The 27,898-nt window shown below is 42.0% G+C and overlaps 1 protein-coding gene and 1 pseudogene across 1 annotated transcript in view; one reads left to right on the top strand and one right to left on the bottom strand.

Moving 5' to 3' along the window:
* Positions 1-27,898, top strand: part of LOC143136538 (cytidine monophosphate-N-acetylneuraminic acid hydroxylase-like) — a 94,638-nt gene that overhangs the window by 23,772 nt on the left and 42,968 nt on the right. Inside the window, exons 3-7 of the mRNA XM_076297254.1 lie at positions 9,241-9,333; positions 9,745-9,886; positions 10,603-10,694; positions 11,725-11,840; positions 20,135-20,325. Of these exons, the coding sequence (XP_076153369.1) occupies positions 9,246-9,333; positions 9,745-9,886; positions 10,603-10,694; positions 11,725-11,840; positions 20,135-20,325 (629 nt within the window). The 5' untranslated portion in view covers positions 9,241-9,245. The remainder of the gene's footprint in view (positions 1-9,240; positions 9,334-9,744; positions 9,887-10,602; positions 10,695-11,724; positions 11,841-20,134; positions 20,326-27,898) is intronic.
* LOC143136814 (zinc finger BED domain-containing protein 4-like) lies at positions 193-7,011 on the bottom strand (annotated as a pseudogene).

The following is a 27,898-nucleotide window of genomic DNA, read 5'->3' as shown; positions in this document are numbered from 1 at the left end:
TAAAATTGATAATTAGATAACAAAAAAGAGCTTTCCATATAAATTAATTCAAAAAGTGCAGGGAGCTGCCATAAGCATTTTTAAATATATTAAACACAAACTAATGAATTAACTGAATAAATAAAAAAAATAAAAAAATCACTCTCTATATATGAATGAATGAAAAAATAGGTTTGGTTTGCTCAAGTCTAGTTAATATTCCCAGTTAAGCAAGAGTAAATTATGGTGGAGGAAACAGAGCTTTTCAGCATTTTCTCCAGTGAGGCGGCTTCTGTTTTTTTCATAGATAGCAGAGACCTCACTGAACACACGCTCACTTGGCACAGAAGATGGTGGGGCACACAGGAACTTCCTTGCTTTTGCAGCAAGAAGCTTGAAGTGGGTGTCATGTTGGCGCCACCATTGGAGTGGATCCTTGTGCCTGTCAATTAGTGGCTCTGTGAGGTATTCATGTAGTTCGTTTTCCAATGTTTGCCTGGTTGACACCTCTCCTGTATGGGGTCCCAGCAGAACACTAAACATGGCATCTAGACGGCTATGGGACGGTCTCTCTTCTCTCCGATGTCTTTTTTGGGGTTGTTCTTGCGCCCCCCCCCCCCCGCCTCAGCTTGCTGCTCTCCACCACCTATCTCTGCTGCAATCTGCTCTTCTTCACTTGGCTCTAGATCACCTTCCACCTCCTCTTTCAGCCATTCTTTGGCCTTGGTCAATGTAGAAGCACAGGAGAATGCATGACTTTTGTAACGTGGATCCAAAAGACATGCCAGAACCACAGATTTGACCTCCTCCAATTTGGAAAACCGTTTGCTGAGAGCCTCCCTCATCACTCCCCTAAGGGTTCTGATTCCCTGTGTTGAGGGCCCATCATCTCTGAGTAGCATTGTGAGCACAGTGATACAGGGGATGATGCAAGATGCAGAGGAATCATTTCTGCTCACCTCAAGTGTTACCTCTTCAATGGGAGTTAGTGTTTCAACCAAATTAGACACAATCTCCCACTGCTGAGCATTTAGGCATGGAAACCCACCATACTCCCCAGAGTAGATGGTTAGAGCACGCTTTTGCTCCAGTGCCCTTTGAAGCATGTGAAGTGAGGAATTCCATCTTGTAGCAACAGCCTGTATCATCTGGTGTTCAGGAAGGCCAAGGTCTTTCTGAATGCTCTGCAAGCGCTGCTTGGCCAAGATAGAGTGCTGGAAATGATTCACACATTTCTTCACTATGGCAATTATGTCAATCACAACCCTTTGACTTGCCAGGCCTTCATTAACTACCAGTTGCAGAGTGTGAGCTGTGCAACTTAGGTCAGGAAGTTCAGCCAGCCTCAACCCCTTAACCATGTTTGCTCCATTATCCCGAAGGACAAGTGCTACACGGTCTTTGGTGATTTCCCAATCTTGGAGCATGTCCAGGAATGTCTCCCGGATATAATCACCGGAGTGGGATCCCTGCATTACCTTTGTATTCAATACAACTTGCTTTCTGAGCCACTCTTTGTCAATAAAGTGGCATGTTAGGCTCATGAGTGACTCTGTTGATCCAGACCAACAATCAGTGGTAAAGGACAGTGGAAAGCCAGCATTCTCTGGCTTAATAAGGGCTTTGATCTTGAGCACAACCTTATCATGGATTTCATTTAGTTTGGTTGTACGGTAAAATTTCTCAGTTTTCAGTTCATACCGCGGTTCAGCTGCAGCCATGACTCACTGAAAGCCAACATCAGACACGGTTGTGAACGGTTGGTTGTCTGTAACTATCATTTCTGTGATTAGTTTGTCCATATGTTTTGATCAGTCATCTGAATTTGTCCATTTTCTTTTTTGCTGAAACATGTTATCAATTGCAGGCTGGCATACAGCTGTTGCCAGGTTGCCAGCTGTTGATGCAGGTTCCTGCTTGTTTGCAGATTCATACAGGGCAAGGTGATGAATCCTAAGATGAGACCAAAGGTTTGAGGTATTGGCAGTTTTCGGCTGTGAACCTCCCATACTGACAGCAACTTTGCAGGTATTGCACAATGCCTTCCCCGCTGTTGAAGAAGTGAAGTACTCCCATACTGCACTTTTTTGCCTTGCCTTTTGTGCACTCATCTGGATTAAGAGAAAGATAATAAAATAAAGTTAAATGGGGCCACAGGTGACATAGAGGAAAACTGTATGGCAGTTTTTTTACATTTTGTTTTCAGTAGAAAAAACAAAAAGTTATTTCAGTAGAAATCTTTTTGGGTATTATTAATTGATTCATCTTAACTCAAACAAAACAACACAACTGCAATTTGATTGATATTTCCTGGAAGACAAAATATATTAACATGACCTTTTAATGTTTTTAAAAACGGATATATAACGTTTTGGAACCAAACTCTTCATACATTGTGTGGAAGGACTAAACATTAAGATGATTTTCATTAACATGTTTCAAATTGATGTGTGCTATTTCTGTCATCCACAATTCCTCTCTACAGCATTGCTAATGATGATCCTGTAAGTAGGCATGTAACCTGTAGCCTATCTAGTGCAAAACGATCAAGGACACATGTATCAACTTGCATCACAAGTGTAAATCATATGTTAATCCAAGAGCTGAGCTTTGCTGTATGTTTGTTGAAGGGACCTGCCATAATGCTTTGCCATACAGCCTATGTGAGTGCACGAAAGGGAGAGGGAGGTGCATGACTATAGGAAAGCTTGAATAGTTTAACAAAACAGTTTTCAAATAGTTGTTGGGCTATTTAAGCATGCAATGTGTGTCCAGATGTAGACTATAAGCTACTTTTGTGAGCAGCCCAAAAGGCACGTTAATAGCCAGCCCAAGACGAGACATCAACGTCAGATTTATTACACGAGCCCTGGGTGCCTTCTTTAAGAGCCTGGCCTGCCTAGCTATAACGTCACATTTACTACCAAATTGTGAGACATTTTAACTTGACGTTACGTTTTCCAAACGGCGAGTTTGGATTATGTTTTATTAGGCTAGTTAGACTTCGCTTCTACACCTATCAAGGCTCTTTGTAGGCTAAGATAGGCTAGTAAACTAACGTGCATCAATAGGGAATTTCTAAATGGAGGAAGTGGACGCTTTACTTATGGATCTGGATCAAAGAGACAATAGCTTACAAAGTGGTGTTTTGCAACTTCAGTGTAGATGATTGTGATTCATTGCAACTTCAGCAATGTACTGTACGTTACCTTACCTCCGTGGCGTTGTCGGTGAAGCCCAGTCTCACACTGCGTCTTCGACGAGAAGCCAAAACTTTCTGTGCATTCAGTCTTCGATCCTGATTGGCTGGATTCGTGCTGACTATCAAATCAGACGGTGTGGTGGGCGGGACAATGCTCTTGACCACAGAGTGGAAAATGCAGGGAGAGAGAGACGCTTTACAGACAAAGTAGCGCGTTTCATTCGTTATCTATTTCAATATCGGCTTATCGGTGGAAAAAATCCCCCCCCCCCCCCCCCGTCCGAGGGTTAAAGGGGTGGCTGGTCAGACTGGTTGGTTGCGAGAATGGGGGTGTTTAATTAATAATACTACAACTTTTTGTTGCTGTTATTAATATGCCTTCAGATGTTCCAGTGTAACAGAGGTCGTTTCATCAGCCGCTCACGGCCCTTGAACCCGCCACCTCAACACACACCGGCATGGAAGTCGAGCGCTCTAACCACTGAGCTAAAAGCCCAAGCTTCCAACTCAGCGGTTAGAGCCGTTGTTAAGGTTAGGGGTGTGAGGATTTACATGCGCAACTAGCATCACCAGCTAGCATACACCAGCCCCAGGTCGGTTACCAGTTGATCCAATATTAGTTGTGCAGAAATATAGCCCATCTTATACACACCAATTGAATTGAAATAGAAATAGAGTATAGATTTGTATTTTTTTTAATTATTCCACATTTAGTGTAGTCATATCAGATCCTGAAGTAGCCTACAATCCAAATGCAAGCTAGCCTGGCTAGCGCCACCACTTCTCAATGAGACGTGGTCTGGAAACCAAACGTTCATTTTCTCGTATTTGAAAAAAATGCCCAGATCCGTTTATTGGGTGCCACGGATGTCTATCAAATGCGTCTGTGCATAGCTCATCATCGTCTTGCTTTCCCCCTTGTTCTGTGATTGGTCCCCTATCTCAGGCGAAAATTTGCTCCATGGTCTCCAGACTGCCTTAGCAGCGTGAATCAAATAGCGCGCAAGGCAGCATGGGAACACCCGGGCTAAATGCAAGCATGAAACTTCAGAGTACTATTGATCTACTTTTGCACACAGCATGACAAGACCTAATGCTAGGACTCAAGTCATATCAAGTCAAGACCTAGAGGGCTGAAATGTGGTCAGTTCAAAGGTGCTTGTTATCCGGTAGAAAAAGAAAAGAACAATCTAGCCTTTGTAACTTTGTGTCAGTACATCACACAGTTATTCTAATTGTTTTCCAACAGTGCCTCAGCTTTCCAAAAGAGAGCAGGCATTTGATATTGGCTTAAGTATGTAGTAGCAATGCCCTCCTAAGTCAAAATGGGGCAAAAGTATAATTTATAATTGCTCAGATATGCAAAAGAAAAGATTTGACACATGGCATTAACAATTCCATAATGGGCCTTTTCACCACCTCTGAGCATCCACTAACCTGGACCTTTTAGGGGGCTTTCCTCTCAGGGTGAATGAGAGGATGCTTAATTGCTTTTTACCCGACATTTTTGAATACAGATGCAATGATGAATGCATCCATGGCCAGGATATAATTATATAATATGACATGATTTTAAAAGTGACCTATAACAATAGGCTATGCAATAAGCTACTATTCAAACGAACACTTAAATTATATTGTTCTTAAACAACGAGTAGGAAAACTATAGTAACTAATGAGAGATTGAAATGAATGAAGTTATTACCTGATTATTCTGTTCTCTTCCAACTCCACCTCGTTTACCATATGCATTCACCGAAGGCCGAGACTGCTCACGAAACTGAAACTCAGAGTTCGCCCGGCAACAAAACAAAACTATTTCCTGATTGGTTGAGAAATCCAATTTTCTGATTGGCCGATAGGTTAGTAACTGAACAGCAGCTCTCTGAGCTGAATGAGCGCGCAGACAGCAACGTTGTGTGACACGTTTGTAAAATATAGCCCTTAGAAATTTCTGTGCGGGCAAGTTAATAATTTCTCGGAGTGAGAAATGCCATGTGTGGCGTGTGAAGTCATTGAAATGTGTGTGTCTCCAGAGTGCGAATTACCCCATCATAATTGGGGGGTACTGCTCCTTCACTTCTTCTATGACCATCATGGTCCACTACCATATCAATCCCCACCGTGATCACCAAGTGCAACATGTGCACACAAGGTCTAAACATGCGACAAACTGATAATCAGTAGGCTACAGAATATCTCATCGTTCTTATATATCCTGTCGTCTCCCTGCGGCCTGCTCACGGCTTTCATCCTGTGCCTCTCCTGTCTGCTGAGCACCCCTTTCATTAACACATATGAACAGTGTATAAAACCTAACTGCACCTACACTTTTAATGTAATTGTTTGTAGATCTTAGTGTTAATATTTCCTGCTTACTCTTTTAGCACCAAAAAAGTGGCAGATGTCTGTGTGCCCTTTCCTTCTCCTCATAGTGTCTCTTTGAATACAATAAAATCCTGGTTTCATTAAGATAGTATCAGAGTTCTCAGATGAAACTACATTTATCAGACTAAAAATATGAAATAATAGAATGTAAAAACAATACCAACCAATTAAAAACAAAATCAAATACTAGCACATACTATTTAGCCTAGGCTACTTGGGTCTTTTTATGTTTCCACAGGTTTCACTGATGTTATGTAGCCTAGGCTTAGCTACTGTACATCAGACCCTCTTGTGCATAGGCTACTGCCGGTAATATAAAAACACAGGATCTGTGCCAAACTAATTTCAAAAGGGCACAATAATTTATTCAAGATAAAATGAGAATAATCATAGGCTATGGAGTTCATCTCCTTGGAAATGACAATCGATTTTACCTCACCACAATGTAAAGCTTGATTTAAATAGAGAATTAGCCTATCTTGCTAACTAACCTTGGTAACTAACCAAGGCCCACTTTACTAGCCTCAGTGGGTAAGTAGCAGGTAAGTAGCCAGTAATTCAATGTATGAAGATGTGACATGATGAAAGAACAAAACACGTTTATAAATGAAGGTTGTAAAATAACACATCTTCAACAACCTAGACGTCAGCTAGCAACTTACATTTACCCATGCACGTCAGCAGCAAACTGAATTTAGCCTACTGAAGGAATTTACCTAGCGTTTTGTCATTCAATGTTGACACTTGCTTGTGAAGTTGAAGTCGTTCTCTATCTCAGTTGCTCAGTGGTTAAAAATGGTACGGTCCACAATAGGGGTGTCTGAAATCGCTTTACATTAAAATGTTCCTACGGTGAAAATAGGAGTTGACTTGTATTGTAACTGTAATGATATTTTTCACAATATCAGAAAAATGATCTGACCCTCCCAAAACTGATATTTCTGTCTCTTTGGGGGGTAGTGGGTCTTCATTGGGGGGTATAGTATCCCCCCAGTACCCCCTGTAATTCGAACTATGTGTGTCTCACGCTCAATGCGTGAGACTTGAGAGGTCTGTGACTGTACAACCACTCACAGCTCCAACCATCTGGTGAAGTTTGCGGACGACACAACACTGGTGGGCCCCATCACTAAGGGCGATGAGGCTCACTACAGAGAAGAAGTAGACCTGCTGGCTAAATGGTGCAAAGAAAACAACCTCCTGCTGAATGTCAGCAAGACCAAGGAGATTGTTGTCAACTTTCAGAGAGGCCACAAACAACTGCCACCACTGTCCATCGACGGAGATGCTGTGGAGAGAGTGAGCAGCACAAAATTCCTGGGGGTGCACATCAGCGACGACCTCTCCTGGACCACCAACACAGCATCACTGGCGAAGAAAGCCCAGCAGCGCCTCTACTTCTTGCACAAATTGAAGAAGGCAAGTGCCACGCCTCCCGTCATGACCACATTCTACAGAGGGACCATCGAGAGCATCGTGTCCAGCTGCATCACAGTGTGGGGCGGAAGCTGCACAGATCAGAACAGGAAGACCCTACAGAGCATTGTTAACACAGCTAAGAGGATCATTGGAGCACCACTCCCCTCCCTACAGGACATTTACACCACCCGCCTCACCCGCAAAGCACTAATGATTGTCAAGGACACAACCCACCCTGCACACGAACTGTTCAGCCTCCTGCCCTCTGGAAAGAGGTACAGGAGCCTCTGCTCCCGCACCACCAGACTTGCAAGTAGCTTCATCCACCAAGCAATCAGGATGCTGAACACTCTACCCACTCTCCCATCACTGACAGCCCCCCCACCCACCAGCCAGCCAGGAACCTAGGACCCTAGACTGTGTGGCAAGTGACAGTGCACCATAGACTGTAGGCCTATAAAATGGCAGTGCACTTGTAGCGGGTGTGTACTCTCTCTCTTGCGTTGTGTTATATAGACGACGAGGCGTTGACTCTCTCTGGCTACCACAGCCGTTTATTCTGATAAAAACAAATGTCTCACAGTCACACACATTTGCCATAGAGAGCTCCAGCTAGCAAAACGAAAACAGAAATGATTCAGTTCACGGTTCGTAAAGTATTACAAAAGTTAAGCTATCGAGCTAGGTTCTAACAAGACTAGCAAGCTAGCACAACGTGGCAAACTATTTCACCTTAAAGCTTAACCAAAATAAACAAAACAAAATGGTCTCTAATATAAAATTAGAGACCTCCTGTGTGGATGTACTACATGCATACTAGCATATTATTACACTGGACACCTTTATTTACGCTATAACAGCGGAGCTCAATATATGCAACTTACCATGAGAACAGGCTACTGCAGACTAGTGATTGTGTGAGAACAGCAGAATAGCACCAATAGATGGCGCTCGTGTTACATGAAGAGCCTCTCTCAGAGAAATTAATAGCTAATAATGAAAAGTTACATTTTAATGGCAAGTGGAATTATTTACTCCGCTACTCACTCATGTCGAAAAGTTCCTTATTTTCAGCTGAACTCAAAGATAATGAATATAGTATTTTATGTTTGTTATGCCCTTTATTAGCTATATTTCTGAAGAATATATTGTGTTGCCTCAGGTCTGCTGCACATCTTTTGAAATTTGATTTGAAATAATCAAATAGACCTACGTCTTAAAGTTAAGTTAATGAAGTAACTTGCTTTGCTTTCATTTGAATCCTAATCAAGATACACAATAATTGCTTTATATTGTTAACATGGACTCCTGGAAAGTTCAGAAATGCAAAATAATAGAATTTTAATCATGCGATAAAATATGTGATTAATCGTGATTAACTATAGGAATTCAGCGATTAATCGTGATTAAAATTTTTAATCGTTTGACAGCACTAAAATGAATTAATTTCTATAAAAAAAACCTCTCTGTTGTGTGCGTGTCAAGGTAAAGCCCTAGGCCTACCGTACGCATACTGTGCAAAAGTGCAACTTGCCCCTAGGCTATTTAATTGTATCGCCTTGTTAGGCTATGCGCAGGGTGTGCCAACTTTTTATGAGATTGAGAGACCCCCTTAAAGACAAAAAGATAATTCAAGCCCTGATTTATAGTTTATATGAATTCCAAAATATGAAAAAGAAACCTATGACAACCATCACTTTCTATGAGTGTGTGTGTGGAGGGTCAATCAAATTATATGATTGCCACTGATGTGAATGATCTCACAAACCAAATAAATTTTTTTAAAAATCACAATAGTATCGAAATCGAGATTCTTCACTTGCTATTGGTATTGAAACAATAATGTTGGAATCGTGACAACAGGAGTTGTGGATGTGTCCCCACCAAAGCTGAGACCAAACCTACGCCCTTGAGGCATAGTGAGCTGGCCCTCTGAAGAAAAAGTTTGGGGACCACTGGAGTAGACCATTTTCACTCTGTTTTTCAATTGCATCTGTATGATGACATGTCCATTGACAGGAAGGAAGTTAATTTACAATAAATTGTTGCATATAGTTAACATTTCAACATTGATTGGGTTTTGGTAGTTGTTGGTGTAATTGCATCCCTTTCAAACTCCACAATTATTGACTTGCCAATTGTGTGTGTGCGTGTGTGTGTATCTCCCGTGCATATTTAAAATGGTAAAAGGTAAAATAAGTACATATTTGTTTTAAATGACGAGAAGATGGTTGCCCTTTTTTTTGTGACAGACTCGATGGAGGCTTCGGCTGTCACCATGGCATCTCAGGTTGCGCAGAGCGTGCTGACCCTGGACTCCGAAGCCGTCGGGTCACTGAAGGAAGGTGTGGTGAGAATTAAAAATGACGTGGAAGCAAACTGAACTGTGTTAAGAAAGGGAACACTCCCAGGTTTATTACAAGCCGGCTCGGAGGAAAACATGAAACAAGTTGCCTTTGTTCAAGTCACCTCTTGACTCTCCTATGTCACTGCCTTTTATCCTGTTAGTAGGCTCTTTGTCTGCTGCAGTGGAAAAGTTCAGACACGCCCCGGACATATGCATGCTTAATTGGCGCCGACCACCTATGGTGAAGTCTGGCATAAGACAAAAGCTGTACATGACAAAAGACTTGATTTGCAAATGGTCGAGGCGTGTCTTCACCAGGCACAATCATCAGTTATGCAAATATGAGGCAGACAGACTGATGAAGTTAATCACATTCGTTATTTTCTTACAAATAATTTTTACTACAAAGGCATCAACTTCAGGAGGAGCCCTGCGGACGGCAAGTGCTACATCATCTTCAGGAGCAGCGAGGGGCAGCTGCGCGCGTGCAGGAACCAGTGCAAGCACCAAGGAGGCGTCTTCATCAAGGACATCGAGGACATGGACGGCAGGTCGGTCGGTGGTCAGCAGTAAATAAACAATAAACAACAAACAGAGAAAATAAACAATAAACAATGGGCGTGCGGGGGGGGGGGGGGCAACGCCTTTTTTCATAGACAAATATCAAAACCTTTTCATGACAAAATATCAAAACCAGGATGACAATGAAACCTGAATTAAATGTGAGCAGGAGCCATGACATCATGGCATTTAAAACTTCTAAACCAATTCAAAGGCTTTCTGGCTCCCGCAACAAGAGCCCCGTGCCATTGTTTACTTAGGAGGATGAAGCCATACAGCTCTTCTATTAGGAGGTTTAGCACTTACTCTGAGTTAACTTACCCAGGTCTGTCACTAAACCACATACTTGGAATACCCCCCTGAGCATTTGGCCTGAGCTTATAAAATGAATCACCGCTGCACCGCTGAGAGGGATGTGCTTTGTGTCTTGCCTTGCCTCGCCCTACTCTTAAGGTGAGGATACTTGGGCCACCTTTTTCAGCAATGTTGCTGGGCAACCACAAAACCTGTTCCATGTGTTCTGATCCGACAATGATTCAAATTTGGCTAATGATGATTAAAGTTCTTCAGAAAAAAAACTTTCAATATTAAAGGGAAGTGTTCCAGAACTACAATACACAGTAACATTCCCCAGCAAAATTGCTCGGAAGAGGTGCTCAGAAAGTTGCCTTGTGTGATCAGCTTACATCTGTACTTCCTGCGACAGGACAGTCCGCTGTACAAAGCACTACTGGAAGCTCAACGTGGCGACCATGCAGTACGTCAACCCCCCCGACAGCTTCATGCAGGATGAACTCGGTAAGCCAGAACACCCTGAGGTGTTGAAATTCGCCACAATCAATGGTCAACGTTCGTGGCCAGAGCTCCCTGAGGTGTTCAAATTCGGGACAAACAATGGTCAACATTCGTGGCGAGCATAAACAGTTCTCATGAATGTCTCTGAACAGTTACATTTTAAACAATTTGGTGTTAACATTTCAACGATAATCCTTCATCCAGTTCCAATGTATATTTGCGGAGAACTACCTCCTCAAAGTGTTTGGAAGTGTTCGAAAACGTTCGCAGAGAAATTGAAGCAAATAGAGAAAACTGTTCGTAAACATTTGGCTATGTATGATAATTTGAATGTTTGTAAACATTTGGCTATGTGTGAGAATTTGAATGTTTGTAAACATTTGGCTATGTATGAGAATTTGAATGTACCTCATCCTGTACAGTCTGGAAATCCAGTTATAATAAGATGAGAATCTGAATCTACTGTATATCTGAATCGGAATCTGGTCTGAATCCTGTTTACATTTGGATTTCCTCCTCCTGCATCTAGTTTGTATATAGTCTAACTGGTCTCTGTGTGTGGGTGTGCTGTATTGTGTGTATGTGGTGTGTGTGTTTTTGTTATATATTGTGTGTGTGTGTGCTGTATTGTGTGTATGTGGTGTGTGTGTTTTTGTTATATATTGTGTGTGTGTGTGCTGTATTGTGTGTATGTGGTGTGTGTGTTTTTGTTGTATTGTGTGTGTGTGTGTGTGTTTGTTTGTTGTATTGTGTGTGTGTGTGTGTGTGTTTGTGTGTGCTGTATTGTGTGTATGTGGTGTGTGGGTTTTTGTTGTATTGTGTGTGTGTGTGTGTGTGTGTGCGTGTGCGTGTTTGTTGTATTGTGTGTGTATGTGTGTGTGTGTGTGTGTGTGTGTGCTGTATTGTGTGTATGTGGTGTGTGTGTTTTTGTTGTATTGTGTGTGTGTGTGTGTGTGTGTGTGTGTGTGTGAATGTGTGCGTGCGCGAGTGCATGTGTGTGTGCGTGTGTGTGTGGTTGATGTTGCATGAACAGAGGTCGTGTGGGCAGATGGGCCTGATGGTGGTCTGGACCTTGTGGAGTTGAATCCTCCTGACCCCTGGCTCACCGACCCAATGGAAACCCAGGAGCTGCAGCCCGGTGAAGTGACCGTGAGTGTGTGTGTGTGTGTGTGTGTGTGTGTAGCACCCACCAATGTAAAAACTTACCACCAACAGAGGCGATTCTAGAGTCTGTGGGGGCCCCAAGCAAAAATTCCAAGGGGGCCCTACCGACAAGTGTTATCACCATTATGTTATATCACCATTAGGTTATTATGTTAAATAATAAAAATACAAAAAGCGTATTATAAAAATTCTTATATTTTGACATGTATCTCTAAAATATTTTTTTAAGTGCATGGTGTATGCACTCATAATGATTCTCTACAACATATTTTTACTGCATTGCCATGAACAAAGTAGAGGCAAAAAAGGGGTTTCTTTGTTGAACAAATTGGGATGCAATGTGAGCCTTGAATTGGATGCCATGCAAGAATTTGCTAGGATCTCAAAACCGGATTATGAACATGCTTTGCCATAGAGAAACACACGAAAGCGTTGGATTATAAACATGCTTTGCCACAAAAACAGACAAAAAAATCGTAAACGTGGGGTAATATGCAGCTATATGAAGTTATTATTTTGCTGTAACTTCGTCTGTTTTATAACCCAGAAGGATGTAGGCCTACTTGATATCAAATGATAGCTCTGTGTCTCCTCTTTCATCTGACGTGCGTGGCATATCTATCCGATCACGGGTCCGCGAGTAATTCAAACGAGAGTAGCCTAATGGGTGTGCAGCGTTGGTTTGTGTACATGACGTTATTATTTTGCAGTCACTTCGTCTGTTTTTATAAGCCAAAAGGATCGATACCAAGGATCGAGGATGGTACCAATGGATAGCCCTGTGTCTCCTCTTTCATCTGATATGCTTGCCATATCTATGCGATCACGGGTTTGCGAGTAATTCAAACGAGAGTAGGGTGTGCAGGTGAACGTAGAAGAGAAGTATAGACTGTAAATATGATGCTATTTGATTTAATTTTCCCATATGTGGGAAGCTTAGCCAGACACCATGTGTTCAGTGTTTGATGCTTTTAAAACATCTTAGAATGCAACACTGGGTGGGAATGGGGCAGGGTAGGTGTGTGTGTGTGTGTGTGTGCGCGCGCGCACCCATGCTTGGCTTAACTTCCTATAAAACATTCATCATCTTCAGCCAGCTGGACTTCCTGTTAGGTGACCTCTTGAACCTGCTGCATTGCTAAAAACATACTCTACATAGTCAGACAGCCTTGTCTAAACTAGGAAGGAAGCAGTCTAGCTGAGCAGGCTTTTTTTTTTATTTTCTTCGGTCATATCTCTGAGTGGTCGTTGGCACAAGGATTGTCTTGGCAGGAACTCTCCTACTCTTGCACCTCTCCCACCACCGCCGCCGCCATCCGACTTTGCAGCAACAGACTGAGAAGGCAAGACTGCCAGCACGGAGGACGCCAGTGATTAGCGCCAGATAAACTGCAGTGTTGTTTTAAATGCCTATAATCTACCTCTTGCCCGGTCTCACAATTACCAAAAGTGCTTCGCTCTGCGGAGGTGGCATTGGTGCCAAGTATATGTAAGCAGTTTAGAACCACATCTCCTTCAACATTTTACGAGACAAAATATAAAACAGTTAGGCCCAAGATCTGATTTAATTTCATGATTTTCTTTTCATACTTGGTCGTACAGACAAGTGCGTAGTCTTGTTGGAAAGCCCCACTTCTGCTCTGTCACGCAATGCACATTTATCTCGCTGCAATGAACAGTTCCGGAGCAATGTAACAAAGAAGAAAGGGTGTGTGTTTTTGACGCACTTTGTCAATCGGCTCCTTGCTTGACTAGTTGTAACTGTCGCTAGCTAGCTGAAGTTTAGGCCTACTGTCGTATAGATTTAGCAAACCATCTTCAATCTTTCTGCCAATTAACATTAGCCTACTATAACTTCATTGAGTAGGCTAAATGCCAAAATCCGATGATCCGTCATCACTGCACCCTCGATTGACGTTTACCACAGTTGCCTAAATATGTGCGGATTCTTTGAACTTTTTTGAACACAGATCCGCTGTTCATAAGGCCATAGCATAGGGCCTACATATGCACGTACTGTTTGTACAATAGGGTAGGAGCACGCAAAATCCATCATTCAATCACTATGGACGAAATTCTCGCTTGACCCACCGGCAAACGCACTGAGACCAGGTCGGGGGCCCCCTAGCGGCTCGGGGCTCCAAGCAGTTGCTTGGTTTGCCTATTGACAAGCTGCGCCTCTGACCACCAACCTAATAAACCACCAATGTAATAAAAAGCTGCACGTTTTAAAAATAATAATCCTGCCAATGTAATCATTTCCCACCAACGTAATAAACCAATAATAATTACGCTTGCAGGAAGTAAGTGGGAAGGTTAAAAAATTTATTACATTAATTTCTTACCTACATGTATGTATTAAATCACTGATTTAGTGAAATTATATCTGTTTTATCAGTTGTAAGGTCATAGTTGTCATTATCTAAGACAATCAAGAAAGAAGTCCAGAGAGAGTCCATGAAAGCATTGGAACACAATATTTCAGCAAGTTTCTGATGGATTGGCAGTAGGCTACCTCGGAATGTATCAAGTGAATTCATATGAAGTAACATTTATCCACGAACAACCAGGATATTTTATGAAAAGTATATGTAGTTAAACTAGATGTAGACAAAGTATGACCGCCAGTCCTGTACATCCGTTCCGCGAACATAAGCAGCACTAATCAATTTGTATCCATCTTCTACTCCATCCCCCACTCTTGAAACTTTTGTGTATGCTTGTTTGGTATGCCTGTGTGTGTGTGTGCAGGCCGCACAGCAAGTAGCCTACTGGCGCTGCGAAGGTGAATAGATTTGTAGCACTAGCCAAAAAAGTTGTAGCATTGTTATAAAACCTTTAAAATCTCTAAACAATCACAAGTAGGGCAGTTCATCACAGTTCATCCATTGCAACTGGACTGATGAAAGGTCATGCACACCTGTAGGCTACATTGTAATTGGGGAAAGCAGAAGGTATCAGTTTTACATTTATTTATTTATTTATTTATTTATTTATTTACTAACAAAACAATCCCTGTCATTTCCATGCAGTTTTCAACAGCTATCAAGAAGAGAGGTCATGCTATGGATTTTGTGAATGTTTCTTCTTCTACATTTGCAAGATTTTAGTCATCTTTAGTTCATATGATATTCAACTTTATTGTCAATGCACAAATTAAATACCAATAGTCTAAAACGAAATGCAGTTTTACATCTAACCAGTGGTACAAATAACTCACATGTCCAAAAGGGCCTTCATGAAATGCGTAGCTAGATTTTAACGGGCCAAGTTGAGAGCTGCGTCCGTTATTGTTCGTGGGAGAAATACTGATTTCCACTAGGGCTGGGACAACACGTCGACGTAATCGATGACGTCAACGCAAAAAATACGTTGACGCAAAATATGCGCGTCGATTTGTCAAGCATAACGTGTGCCGCTAAATATTTTTGATTTTACGACTTCAGTGTTCCCACCACCAGTCACCACACATTGATGTTCTATGTTGTACTATTTAAATTAAAGATAAGATAAAATCCTTTCATTGAGCTGCGCTTTTTATGCACACAGCCTTTCCTTGCCCCACCCGCTCTCTCGAGCTAACGAGCCCGCATGTGCATTTAACAAAATATTCACGATTGTTGAAGGATTGCTGTTGCCACATAGAAGCAGTGTATAGAACACGGCTGGCTAAATTGCTATTAAATGCGCTTAGCATCGTGACCATGCTGCGCAAATTTGTTCAAAACTGCTGCATTAAAGTTAACTCTGCTAAGGTCTTATCACAACATAGTACGCTATTTGAACTAACTACGTTATGAATTGCATCCACACATCAGCAGTCTTTTAACTGTGTTAATGTTACAATTGCAAGGATTCCCTCACGAACGTCTTAAAGTGACAGGCACTCAATTAGACCTATACACTACTGAACTTTATTGAATGCTGACTCTGACTAAGAATGCATTACTTTGCACTTGTATAGTCTTTTATTTTGGCATTTTAAGTGCAATAAACATATATTGCAATGTTAAGGAATTCATGTTTTTTCATTCAGATATGTAAATCAACATGAATAAGTTGCTATTAGTCAATTAATGGGGAGATCAGACTGAAAAAATGAATCGTTTGATTAATCGATGCATCGAAAAAATAATCGCTAGATTAATCATTTAAAAAATAATAGTTTATCCCAGCCCTAATTTCCACATTGCAACTAGGCTACTGAATCCATAGTCAGGGAACACCAGCAATGTCCTCAGACCAGTGGTTGAAAACATCTGGCTTACAGTATCAAGCGGACTTAAGCTGCCACCTCTTGGTGAAAAGTTGTAATACATTTCACCCAGCTGCGTGAATCACAGAAAGCGCGAATGAAGTGGCCACTTCTAAATGGGACCCACTGTACAGTAGCCTAGCTGAAGGTCTGTGGCTAAAGCAGCCATAATGAAAGTGTTATCATTGTTTGGATACTTCACAGACACACATGCTTTTTAATCGCAAAGACTACAACTACCAAGCTGGAATCAAAGCACACCGATTCACCTATCACAACCTAAACACGCACTTCAAACAAACAAACAAGCGTCTCAGTCTCATGCATGTATAGCCATAAAACTGTATCAGACGTAACGTTGGTAAATCATCCATCGCACAGAATGATTTTGTAGCACGTACAACAGGTACAGCCCTCTCCTGGATACGTCTCTCAAAGTGCGCTCAAAACATTTGGTTTGAATGGAGATGTAGATCATCACGGGTGCATTAATAAATCTACATTTGTGACGAGTTGACACAATGATTCACTTTGACAAATTTATGTAGTGTAGTCAATTACGTCGTCTCAGCCCTAGTTACTTTAGGCCTACTTTGAGCCATGTTCTTCCTTAACGCTTGAAAATAGAGGATTGAAGTAGCAGTGTTTGGGAATGAACGTCAGCTCAGATTTTTGTGGTCTTAATGCAACACTTGCACTGACAGGGCCACCAAGGACTGTGAGCGAATCAACAGCAGAAAAACCTATTTAGCAAGCAGAAATGTCCCAGCCTGTTTAGGATGCTTCATAGACAGGTTATCTTTCAGGTAGGCCTATATTTTCCATTAGAAAACCATCACGTTAGCGAACGCATTGTGGCTAACTCACTTAGCTCCTGTAGACTATATGGTCAGAAAAGAAGAGGACAGTCGAAAGATACAATTACAGCGCTGATATCAATTTGCTTGGTAACAGCATTTATGGTTTTCTACAAATACACCAATCAGGGACGTGCACAGGAATTTTGAGGGGCAGTTGCTCTGAAAAAAATAAAAATTAAAAAACTCACAGGCTTTATGCAGGACTGAAAATAACAGCGTCTTTTTTTAAATATATACACAAAGCAGTAAAACACTCAAATACAGCACTCAATCACCTTAACTTAACCTAAACCTCATTATTTTAATGCCCTTAGTGGTATTTATGTTCTGCTCAGGCAAGATCTTTGAAATGACCTCTAAAATAGCCTATGTTTTTTTTTAGATTACAATTATTTAGCATGCAGCTCTTTAATCCTGTACTTTCTAGCATGGTCATCTCATCTCATATTTGGTGATCATCACTTAGGCCTTCCTGTCCTGTGCCTCCTCCTGGTCCACATTTTCCTCACATAGTCTGGAGGCTTGTGACTGCTCCTCACCTTAAATGTAATGTAATTATGAAACATTGCCATTAGTAGGCTAAAATATGAGTCTGATTAATTAATCAATTCGTCTACACAGTGTCATGTCATCTTTATCACAGTGCAAAGTCTCTGTCTCACCTGCTGGTTGGCTTTTTCGCAGCCAACCCTGCAGTGATTGCTGCCTCCCTGAATTGTCTCTCCCTCTCCTGAATCTGACTCTTTTCAGTGGGCATCTTGGCTTCAAACAACACCCAAAATACTAGTGATAGGATTTAGGCATTTCACCATTTTGAATAAAATAATTAATGTGATGCATTACTTCCATCATTCATTCTTCTTGCTAAAATGAAATGTGAGAAACTATCAGCAGACATGTAGCTTAGTTTGCCTAATGCCTACCAAAAAAATAGTAGCCTATAGGCTATGTGATAACGGGCTGCTTCTCTGCAAGCTATCTGTCTGATTATTTAGGCCAGCGGTTCCCAAACTTTTTTCCCCGCGGACCACCTTCTACATCCTGACTCAGCTCGCGTACCCCCACCATCCAACACATAAAAAAAGTAACACATTCTATTGACGCATTCCAGGCATCGTGTTTAATTAGCCGCCCTACATGATAACATAATCAAAATGTGCAACTGGTCTATGAGCTCTCACGCTAAAATGAAAAACCACACTAGAATGGTTAGATAGCATCTCACTGCAGACCAGGCACTGTGGCTTTGGGCAGTCTGTCTCCCAATCCACGTGAAGCCTATAGGGCTGTATGCCTCATCATACTTTCATTTTCTTCACGCAGTCTTTTCTGTCTCGTTCTCTTTTATCCTCCTGCGCTTCACCTCCACCTTCATTAGTCTGCTCCCCATCCCATCGTTACCTGTGTCCTGCTCTGTTTCTCTCGCTTCTTCTCTTCGATCGCTTTAATTAGGCCTTTTGGACAGTGTCCCTGTTTTTAGCCAGTTTTAGCTACCTAGCCTATACTTAAACAAAACTAACGCGCCAGATATTCTGGCTGCCCGCAGGAAATCATGTGTATTGTGTGTAGCTTATATTTTAATGAATACATAGCCTATTATAGAGTTTACAAATGATTTCCTTTAATTTCACATTTCCATATTATTATAACTCGATTCAAAAGTATGTATTATTTATGAATTAATTAGATTATTAATTCATTAATAATTTTTAACTCCTTTCCGCCATTGCCCTTTTCATCTCGCGTACCCCCTAGTGGCAGCTCGCGTACCACAGTTTGGGAATCCCTGATTTAGGCTAACCGTGGCAAACTCAGCCTGGATTTATGAAGATTTTAATTCATTTCATAAAACTTGATGACGATGATCGTTCGTTTGTTATTCATCACAAACTCACCTTTTTCGACAACGTTGAGTCGTCTCATATTCAATTCAATTTCAATTTATTGTGCTTATAGAGCGCCAAAACATGACCACCATCACACGCGCGACTGGCGTCATATGACAACCCCGACAATCTCCTTCTAGGGCCGCTTATGCAGGCTCAGCTCAGGTGCCGGTCGCATGCAGCGCTGCAGCCACGTAAACAGAGTTTGCACTTCCCCTACTGACTTTCACTTTCCGTGCCCGAATGGAAGTGAATGAGGCTTTGTGATTTTTTTTTTTATCCAGGCCTACGTGAAATCCATTGTAGGCCTACAAATTATTTATTTATTTTCCCCATTGGAAGGGCAAAATTTTGGCCGGGGGCCAAACAAAATTTTTCCGTAAAAGTCTAGTGGGGCTACATACCCACCAAATTTCATGTGCACCGGTGTTTCGGTGTCCCGGGTATGATCAAAAATTCAGGCAGCTCACTGTTCACTGCGCCAGGAATAGTGTGTGCTTCACCTCACTGTGTGTTCACTGTGTGCTGAGTGTGTTTCACTAATTCACGGATTGGGATAAATGCAGAGACCAAATTTCCCTCACGGGATCAAAAGAGTATATCGTAACACCCCCAATTATCACCACTTTTGTTCAGAAATTCTAAAACAACGATGTTTTTTAACACTTCAAAATAACATTTACTAAATTAACTTTACATTTTTCAGTAGCCATAGATGTGTAGATTTGAACAAAATCTGGTTTGGTTCTTAACGAGAGCATTTACTGCCTGAAATATCCGATTTTGTTTACCACGCTCGGAGTTATAGTGCTGGCCTGATGGGTCGCCTATTTACACCGTTTCAACGGCACATGAACGGTTAGACCGAGAATTCTCGTCATGAAATTAAAATTCCATTGGAGCTCCAAGCGGTTGTGTACACGCAGCCTTACAACACTGTTTACAGCTCTTCGAGTCACGGTAAAATGTCCTTTTTGGTACATAGCTAATTTAGATACACCTATGGTGTGGGTGGTTGCGTTTCTTTAGGAGTCCGCTGTCTTGGTTTGTATAGAAATGGATATTAAGTGACACATACACGCAAGACGGTGGAAATACGGGACCGACAGTAATAGGGGGAGTTCCGATATATACTTATTATACTTATACGTAACTATATTCACAGAAAAAAACTAATTACACAGGCAATGAAAAAATGAAAGAAAAAAAACATCTCAATTTCAATCGCTCTCCCCTTTTCTCTTCTTCTCTCTCTCTCCATTTTTTGTCTCTCTCTAGTTGACGTATCTCACTCATGCATGTATGGAGCTGAAGTTGGGTGAGCGGAGGATGATGTTTGACCCCTGGCTGACGGGCCCTGCGTTCGCTCGTGGCTGGTGGCTGCTACACGAGCCTCCGCCCGACTCCCTGGACAGGCTGTGCAACGCTGACCTCATCTACATCAGCCACATGCACTCAGACCACCTCAGGTAGGCCGGGCTGGACTGGGTTGGACCGGGCTAGTATGGGCTCGGCTGTGGGTGTCCAGGGTTGTACTGAGCTGGGCTGTGGTGTCCAGGGTTGTACTGAGCCAGGGTTGGGTTGTACTGAGCTGGGCTGTGGTGTACTGTGGTGGGGTGGGATGGGCTGTGGTGGGGTGGGATGGGCTGTACTGGGGTGGGATGTACTGGGGTGGGTTGTGGTGGGATGGGGTGTACTTAGTCTGTCGAGAGCAAATAAGCAAGGATCTTTGAAAGAAAAAATCTTTGAAAGAAAAGATCTTTGAAAGGAAGGATATTTGAAAGGAAGGATCATTGAAAGCACTGTTGTTTTTTTAGAATAGCCGAATCTGCTTCAATCCTCTCTAGTAGTCTAGTGCTTGAGGCAGTAAATGAGAAGGAAGTGTCAGTCATTCAGGGAAGTCATTTGTTTTACATTTGCTTGTAAATGGAGCATCAGATAAGGTTTGGCTGTAAGACACGTGTACCTTTGCCTATCAAACAACCCATAGCTTTAGTCCAGGAAAAAAAACATTGGCTAATGGTCTGAGCCAAACTATTTCACACACACACACACACACACACACACACACACACACACACAATTCACTGTGCAGGATAGCAAACTTTGCAATGCAAAATCATGATATTCACCTTCATCTCAAACACATAGTCAAACGCAGAAATACCCAGGGACAGTACAAGCACAGAATTAAATAAAAAAGTGCTCTTATATGTGCAGAACACATGATAAAAATATCAAGATATTACTAATGAATATATGACTATAATGAATATAATTCCAATACCCTCAGTTTCATATGAAACACTATTTAATCTGGGGCGGTGTGAGTGCAGTGGCTAAGGAGCTGGGTTACTGTAGGTTACTTTCACTTTCTAGAGTGCACATTCAATCATTACGTTGATGCTTCATGCCAAAACAGCGATCAAACATTGTCAAATGTATCATGACGTGTTGTCACAAACACCTACTCCAATTAGAAAATAAAAATCATGTAAGTAAAGACTAGTTAGAGAGGATGCATCCCCTCTATTGAAATCCGGAGACTTCTTATCATAGTGGATGGAATCCACTATCTTGAAATCTCCTGGCTTCTTATTATGACCGCCGCGCAGCGAAGCGTCATATAGGTCATATAGGTCATATAGGTTTAGTCAGATTTTTTTTTTTTTTCGCATGTCCAAATTTCCGTCAAAGATTCCCGGGACACTGAAAGACCGGGGTAGACGAAACTTGGTGGGCATGTAACCCCATATGGATAGCATGGAACCATCGTTTTTTGTTTTGATCTGTAGCCCCCCCGCTGGACTGCACCCCCTGAAAGGAGGGTAGGGCAGACACAGTTTTCTGTGAATATCTCGAGAACCGTAAGGTTTAGGAGGACCATTTTTTTTTGTATGTTGATCTCAAGGGGCCATGTCAACCCAATCCATAACCACTCATTTCATGTATAGCGCCACCTAGTTAAACACAAAAAAGTAAAAATGAGGTGTTGTAATCGCAGGTATCTGTGACCTAACATAGTCAAAACTGCACGAAATTGGAAGTGTAGGATCATTATGACACCCTCTGAATGCACGCCAAGTTTCGTGGAATTCCATGAACTGGCTATACACCAGTGTTGTAGTCAAGTCACTATGCCTCGAGTCCGAGTCCAGGTTCGAGTCCTCAGTGTTCAAGTCCGAGTCAAGTCCAAGTCATTAAAAAAAAATTCCAAGTCAAGTCCGAGTCGAGTCCACTACTCATCCGAGTCAAGTCCGAGTCGAGTCACTATTGATCCACGTCGAGTCGAGTCCCTATTGATCAAGTCGAGTCCAAGTCCAGCACTAAAGTAAGCATAGATGTCGTTCCATTTTTTTCCATTGCAGATGAAATCCTTAAAAGCAAAATGGACAATCTTCTGTCTCCAAGCAGGGGTGCCATCACTTGTGTGAAAGTAGTATCGCCAAATTTCTTGCCAAACCCAATGTGTTGTATTTATTATATCGGAGAGAATACCATACCATAGCTATACCATAGCCTATAGGCCTACTCATAATAAATGAGCAATCCACATCCCAATCACACAGGCCATTAAGTCACATTATGCTGTTACTGACTGCTGACAATTGTATAGGCAGTGTTGTAGAAGTTCATACTTCACAAGAGCTAGATGAACGTTGGAGTAGGCCTATTTTGTAAGAGGTAGTGTGGATCATAAAAGGGCATTTTTTTAAATTCTGGCTGTTAAATAGCCTACACAATTTTAGCGCAGTTTGGGAGGGACAGAAACAGAGCAGGGCCCGTCTTGGTAGCTTCTTTCTGACTCCCGTGACGTGAACACTGGCAACTGCATAATTATGTTATCACTTCACTGACACTATGGAGACATATTTCACGTCAACAATAGAGATGAAAACTAGCTTTAGGTTAACGAAGATGTAGATCAATTGCCTAATTAATTTATTTGTGCAACAGGCCACGTTCATTTCAGCGAGATGAGTGAAATAAATGTTTTTTTAAGCTGCCATCGCCATACTATTTGCTACGATATTCACCTGTTAGAAATAGAACACGTTGCTATTTCCTTTTTTTCGTGCAGTGGATTAGGCTATCAAATTGCTCGTTTGAACAGTAACAGTAATCCAGTTCATTCGTGGTTTTAAATATAGTTGTTTCTGGCCTACCCACGAGAGGTTCAGTTTGTCAGTTTCACTTGCGCAGACACGTAGGCCTACATTGACACTACATGGACACTCTACTAGGCAATTTAATATGCTTCTTTATTTTATGACACCAAAATTAAGAAGTATGCTATATCTTGATCGGGAAAACGTTTAGTTTATTTTTCTTTCATCCGATAATAGCCTGCTGCAAATTAACAGACAGTTCTAAGCACGGCAGGGCACGCCCCGAATGAAAATGAATGAATGGAACCTCGCTTCTCGCGTCAGTCAGGGAAAACACTGTTCACCAAGTCAAGATGATCAGCTATCCAGCAGCAGTGTGTGTTGTTTAGCCTAGGCTGAGTGTAATCTTAGGTAATGTTATGTCATGTATGAGAACTAATATTGCTTGGCAATAGCCTACTACATTGAAATAGCGGCGGCCATATCTCCAGGCATTTTGGTTTTAAAGTTAACGTTAGTTTGCTTTGCATGTGAACATGATGTGACTTGCGATGTAGCCTACGACACGAAGCAGTAACCTAACATTCCCTTGAACTAAAATTAGTATTACGAATAATTTAGATATTAAAATCATATAGCAAATTATAGCCTAATGACATACTACAATTATAGCCTTATGATATATTACAAAAAAAAGTCGAGTCCTCGACGAGTCATCGCGAGTGCGAATGCACGAGTCCGAGTCCAAGTTCGAGTCATCAGTGCTCACGAGTCTCTAAATTTAGCTAGTGACTCGGACTCGAGTTCGAGTCTCGGACTCGAGTACTACAACACTGCTATACACCAACTGGCCTGTAGGTGGCCGGAGACAGTTTTTTGTGAATATCTCGAGAACCGTAGGGCCTAGGAGGTCCACCTTTTTTTTGTATGTTGGTCTTAAGGGGGCATGTCAACCCATCCCATTACCACTTATTTCATCTATAGCGCCACCTAGTTAAAAATTAAAAAGCAAAAAAGTTTTCAAAAGTCAAAGTCAAAGTCTGCTTTATTGTCAATTTCTTCACATGTCAAGACATACAAAGAGATCGAAATTGCGTTTCCTACTATCCCACGGTGGAAACAAGACATATTTTCCAATTAGGTCCACAGACAAACATAACATTCAAGTAAACAATATAAAAAGTAAAAATAAGAAGGCACATACAATGAAGAAATAAGAGCAGCAAAATTTGGTAGAAATTGTGCAATTGTGCATACAGTAGACAGTCAATATAATAGTGCAAAAGTCAGGCCAATAAATGGCTGAGGTAGTATTGTTTGACCTAAGTATGCAAGTGGCATAGTGGTGCAAGTTAAGTAAGAGCAGCAGAAGTGTGTTCAGAAGTGTTCAGGACAACAGGACAACAACAACAAGTTGCAAGTGTACAAGTGGAGTAGTGCAAGTGGAGTAGTGCAAGGCAGCCATTGTGGGTCTAAAAGTCCAGGATGTTATGTAGCTGAGGGTGGAGGGGGGAGAGGCCTGGTGTATGAAGCTGTTGGTGAGTCTGGTGGTGCGGGAGCGCAGGCTTCTGTTCCTCTTCCCAGAGGGCAGTAGATCAAACAAATTGTGAGCGGGGTGACTTGCATCACTCACAATTGTGGTCGCCTTGCGGGTGAGGTGGGAGGTGTAAATGTCCTTCAGGGAGGGGAGTGAAGCACCAATAATCCTTCCAGCTGTGTTCACTATGCGCTGCAGGGCTTTCCTGTTGTATTCAGTGCAGCTTCCGCCCCACACAGCGATACAGCTGGAGAGGATGCTCTCAATGGTGCCTCGGTAGAATGTGGTCATGATGGCTGGTGGAGCACTTGCTCGCCTGAGTTTCCGCAGGAAGTACAGGCGGCGCTGAGCTTTCTTCGCCAGTGATGCAGTGTTGGTGGTCCAGGAGAGGTCTTCACTGATGTGCACCCCCAGGAATTTGGTGCTGCTCACTCTCTCCACCACAGCACCGTCGTGCTGTGGTGTATCTCTGGCTGACAAGGTCAAAACTGCACAAAATTAAAAATGTAGGATCATTATGACACCCTCCGAATGCATGCCACGTTTTTTGTACTTTCGTTCATGGGGGGCCTTACAATAAAATAATGTATGTGTACATTTAGTGACGTACACCAACAAGGATTCCCGGGACACTGAAAGACCGGGGTACACAAAACTTGGTGGGCATGTAACCCCACATGGATAGCATGGAACCGTCGTTTTTCGTTTTGATCTGTAGCCCCCCCGCTGGACTGGACCCCCCGAAAGGAGGGTAGGGCAGACACAGTTCTCTGTGAATATCTTGAGAACTGTAGGGACTAGGATGACCATTTTTTCTGTATGTTTGCCTCCAGGGGTCATGTTAACCCATTTCATGTGCACACATGTGCACACACATGTGCACACAGTAGACATATGTACGTTTGCATGCACAGGCACATACGCAGGCACACACACAAGCACGCACACACACACACACACACACACACACACACACACACATAACATAAACATGTACATGCACACATGCACACAATTCAAGAATTTCTCAGAATTATGAACAGGCAAGATGGAGGTGGGGTTGTATAAAATTAATTTTACATGTGAAATCTATGAACTAATCATGTTTTGGTACTTGTTGTCTAGCAGATATCAGTGAGAATTGAGTGTGGATAATGCAATTTAGAGAGACAGTTAGAATCATATAGGCCTTTCAGCGTGATTGTGTGCTGGACTGGGCATGAAAATGCACTGTACTGTTCTTCCTACAGTAGGCTTCTTCTTATTACAGTGAATGAAAATGCCCCATAGACTTAACATTGGGCTGATGACAATCAGGCCGTTAAGCAATTAGAATCCTAGACCAGGTGTTCCGGCCACCTGCATCAACTGTCAGTTTCTCAGGCTTATAAAGCTGGTAAGTCCCGCCCATCCGCTAAACCCCCAGTGGACCTCTAGATTGAAAAATCGTCAATGCAAGTGCATGTGAGAAAATAATTATTTTCTGGTCCCGTTTGAATTGTGCCATGAATGTGAACATATGTTGTCTGTGAATTTTTAATATAATGTTTCATGTATATTGGTGTATATTATATGATTCTTCGGCTATCAGTTGTGGAAAAGACATAACGAGAAAGACTACATGTCGCCTGTGACGTGAGCTAGCTCTAATCGCTAACATTTGCTGAGATGCTAGTTTTTGTAACGGCAGGTAGTTTTGTAACACACATGGTAACAAAAATATTCGAAACATGTCTAGCTTTACTCAACACATTAACACTATGATACAGTGTGATTGTAAAGTTGTATGGTTCACTGTGTTCAAAGTCGATCTTAATAACCCTCTACATCTCGACCAACTGATGGTTGTTATGGGAAACTAGTTAGCTGTCGTCTAGCGGAAAGTTGTAGTCCACAAAGTGCGCTCACACAAAGTTTAACCGCATCAAACTTCTACCTGCTCAATTGTAGCATTCTTTACACGAAAAATTATATTAAAATTTCACAGACAACATATGTTCACATTCATGGCAAAATTCAAACGGGACCGGAAAATAATTATTTTCTCACATTCACTTGCATTGACGATTTTTCAATCTAGAGGTCTAGTGGGGTTAGCGGAAGGGGCGGGACCAGCTCTATACAGTCTCATTATCTACATCCTGTTCAACTGTTTCCTCTGTCCACAACATAATTTAACCATTTAAACTATCCACCTATGAACTCAAAGATTAAGTGATTCAATGTTTTTTTTTATCAGGAATCTCCCCACCAACATTAAGCCAGCAGCTTTCCATCCACTATTGTAATTCCTCTGGCATTGCATTCTAGTTATTATTAGTGGGGATGCATCCCCTCTATTGAAATCCGGAGACGACTTCTTCTTATTACAGTGCATGAAAATGCACTGTACTGTTCTTCCTAGGCAACTTCTTCTTCTTATTACAGTGCATGAAAATGCACTGTACTGTTCTTCCTAGTACTACTACTACTACTACTACTACTAGAGTTGGATGTCTCGAGACCGGTCTTGGTCTCGAGACCGGTCTCGAGACCACTTTTACGTGGTCTCGGTCTTGTCACAGTCTCGACCATCTTTGGTCTTGGTCTTGTCTTGGTCTCGGATCCCTCGGTCTTGTCTTGGTCTCATTGTCTTGGTCTTGCGGTCTCGGGTCGACATAGTGGTCGGGAGATTTGCAACAAATATGTCCATGATACAAAACATAACATTCGATAATGCAACATTAAATTATTTCGCCTTTCACGCCCTTCAAATGCAACCTTTCAAATGCAACCAATCAATGACATACATGTATTTTGTTGTGATTAAGAAACTGGCGCTCATCCAATCAAAAGACGCAAGTGTAGCCAGCGCGAAACTTTAGGTTTACGTCGTAGCTGTCAGTCTCAGTCAGACCTAGTAAGAATAATGTCAGCGAATTCCGCCATCCTTAAATTTGCATTCACGGAACATAAAGAAATTTGCAGTCCAGGGGCAAGAAAGAAGCATTCTGCAAAATGCAAGTTTTGCAAAGTCTCTCTCTCTCATCATTGTCATGCAATTGCTATAGCCTACATAGTTTATCTCACCCAGTCTACGAAAACATTTACAGTGAGTGAGCTCACAGTTACACACATTCATGACATGCTCTGTCTCTGCATTGTTCTGTCTGTAGTTGAAATAATACCTTCTTAAATTTAATTTAAACTGGGACTGAACCTCTTACCCCAGCAGGGTTCTCAAGTCTCACGCAATGGGCGTGAGACACACGCAATTCAACAAGTTCACACGCTCACACACCACACCTTGCATTTCTCACGCAGAAATATTACTAGGGATGTCAAGGTATCTGCATAATTATTAGAGGAGGCGCAGGGATACGAGAGGATTTCTCGCAGGGTTCAGAACTAGCGCAC

Source organism: Alosa pseudoharengus, unplaced genomic scaffold, assembly GCF_046254945.1.
Source record: "Alosa pseudoharengus isolate Yale_2024_CS ecotype anadromous, Long Island Sound unplaced genomic scaffold, YU_APseudo_1.1 YU_APseudo_1.1_scf_20, whole genome shotgun sequence".
Taxonomy (NCBI): domain Eukaryota; kingdom Metazoa; phylum Chordata; class Actinopteri; order Clupeiformes; family Clupeidae; genus Alosa; species Alosa pseudoharengus.
Note: the sequence above shows the minus strand (reverse complement) of the source record. Positions and strands in the feature narration are given on the sequence as shown.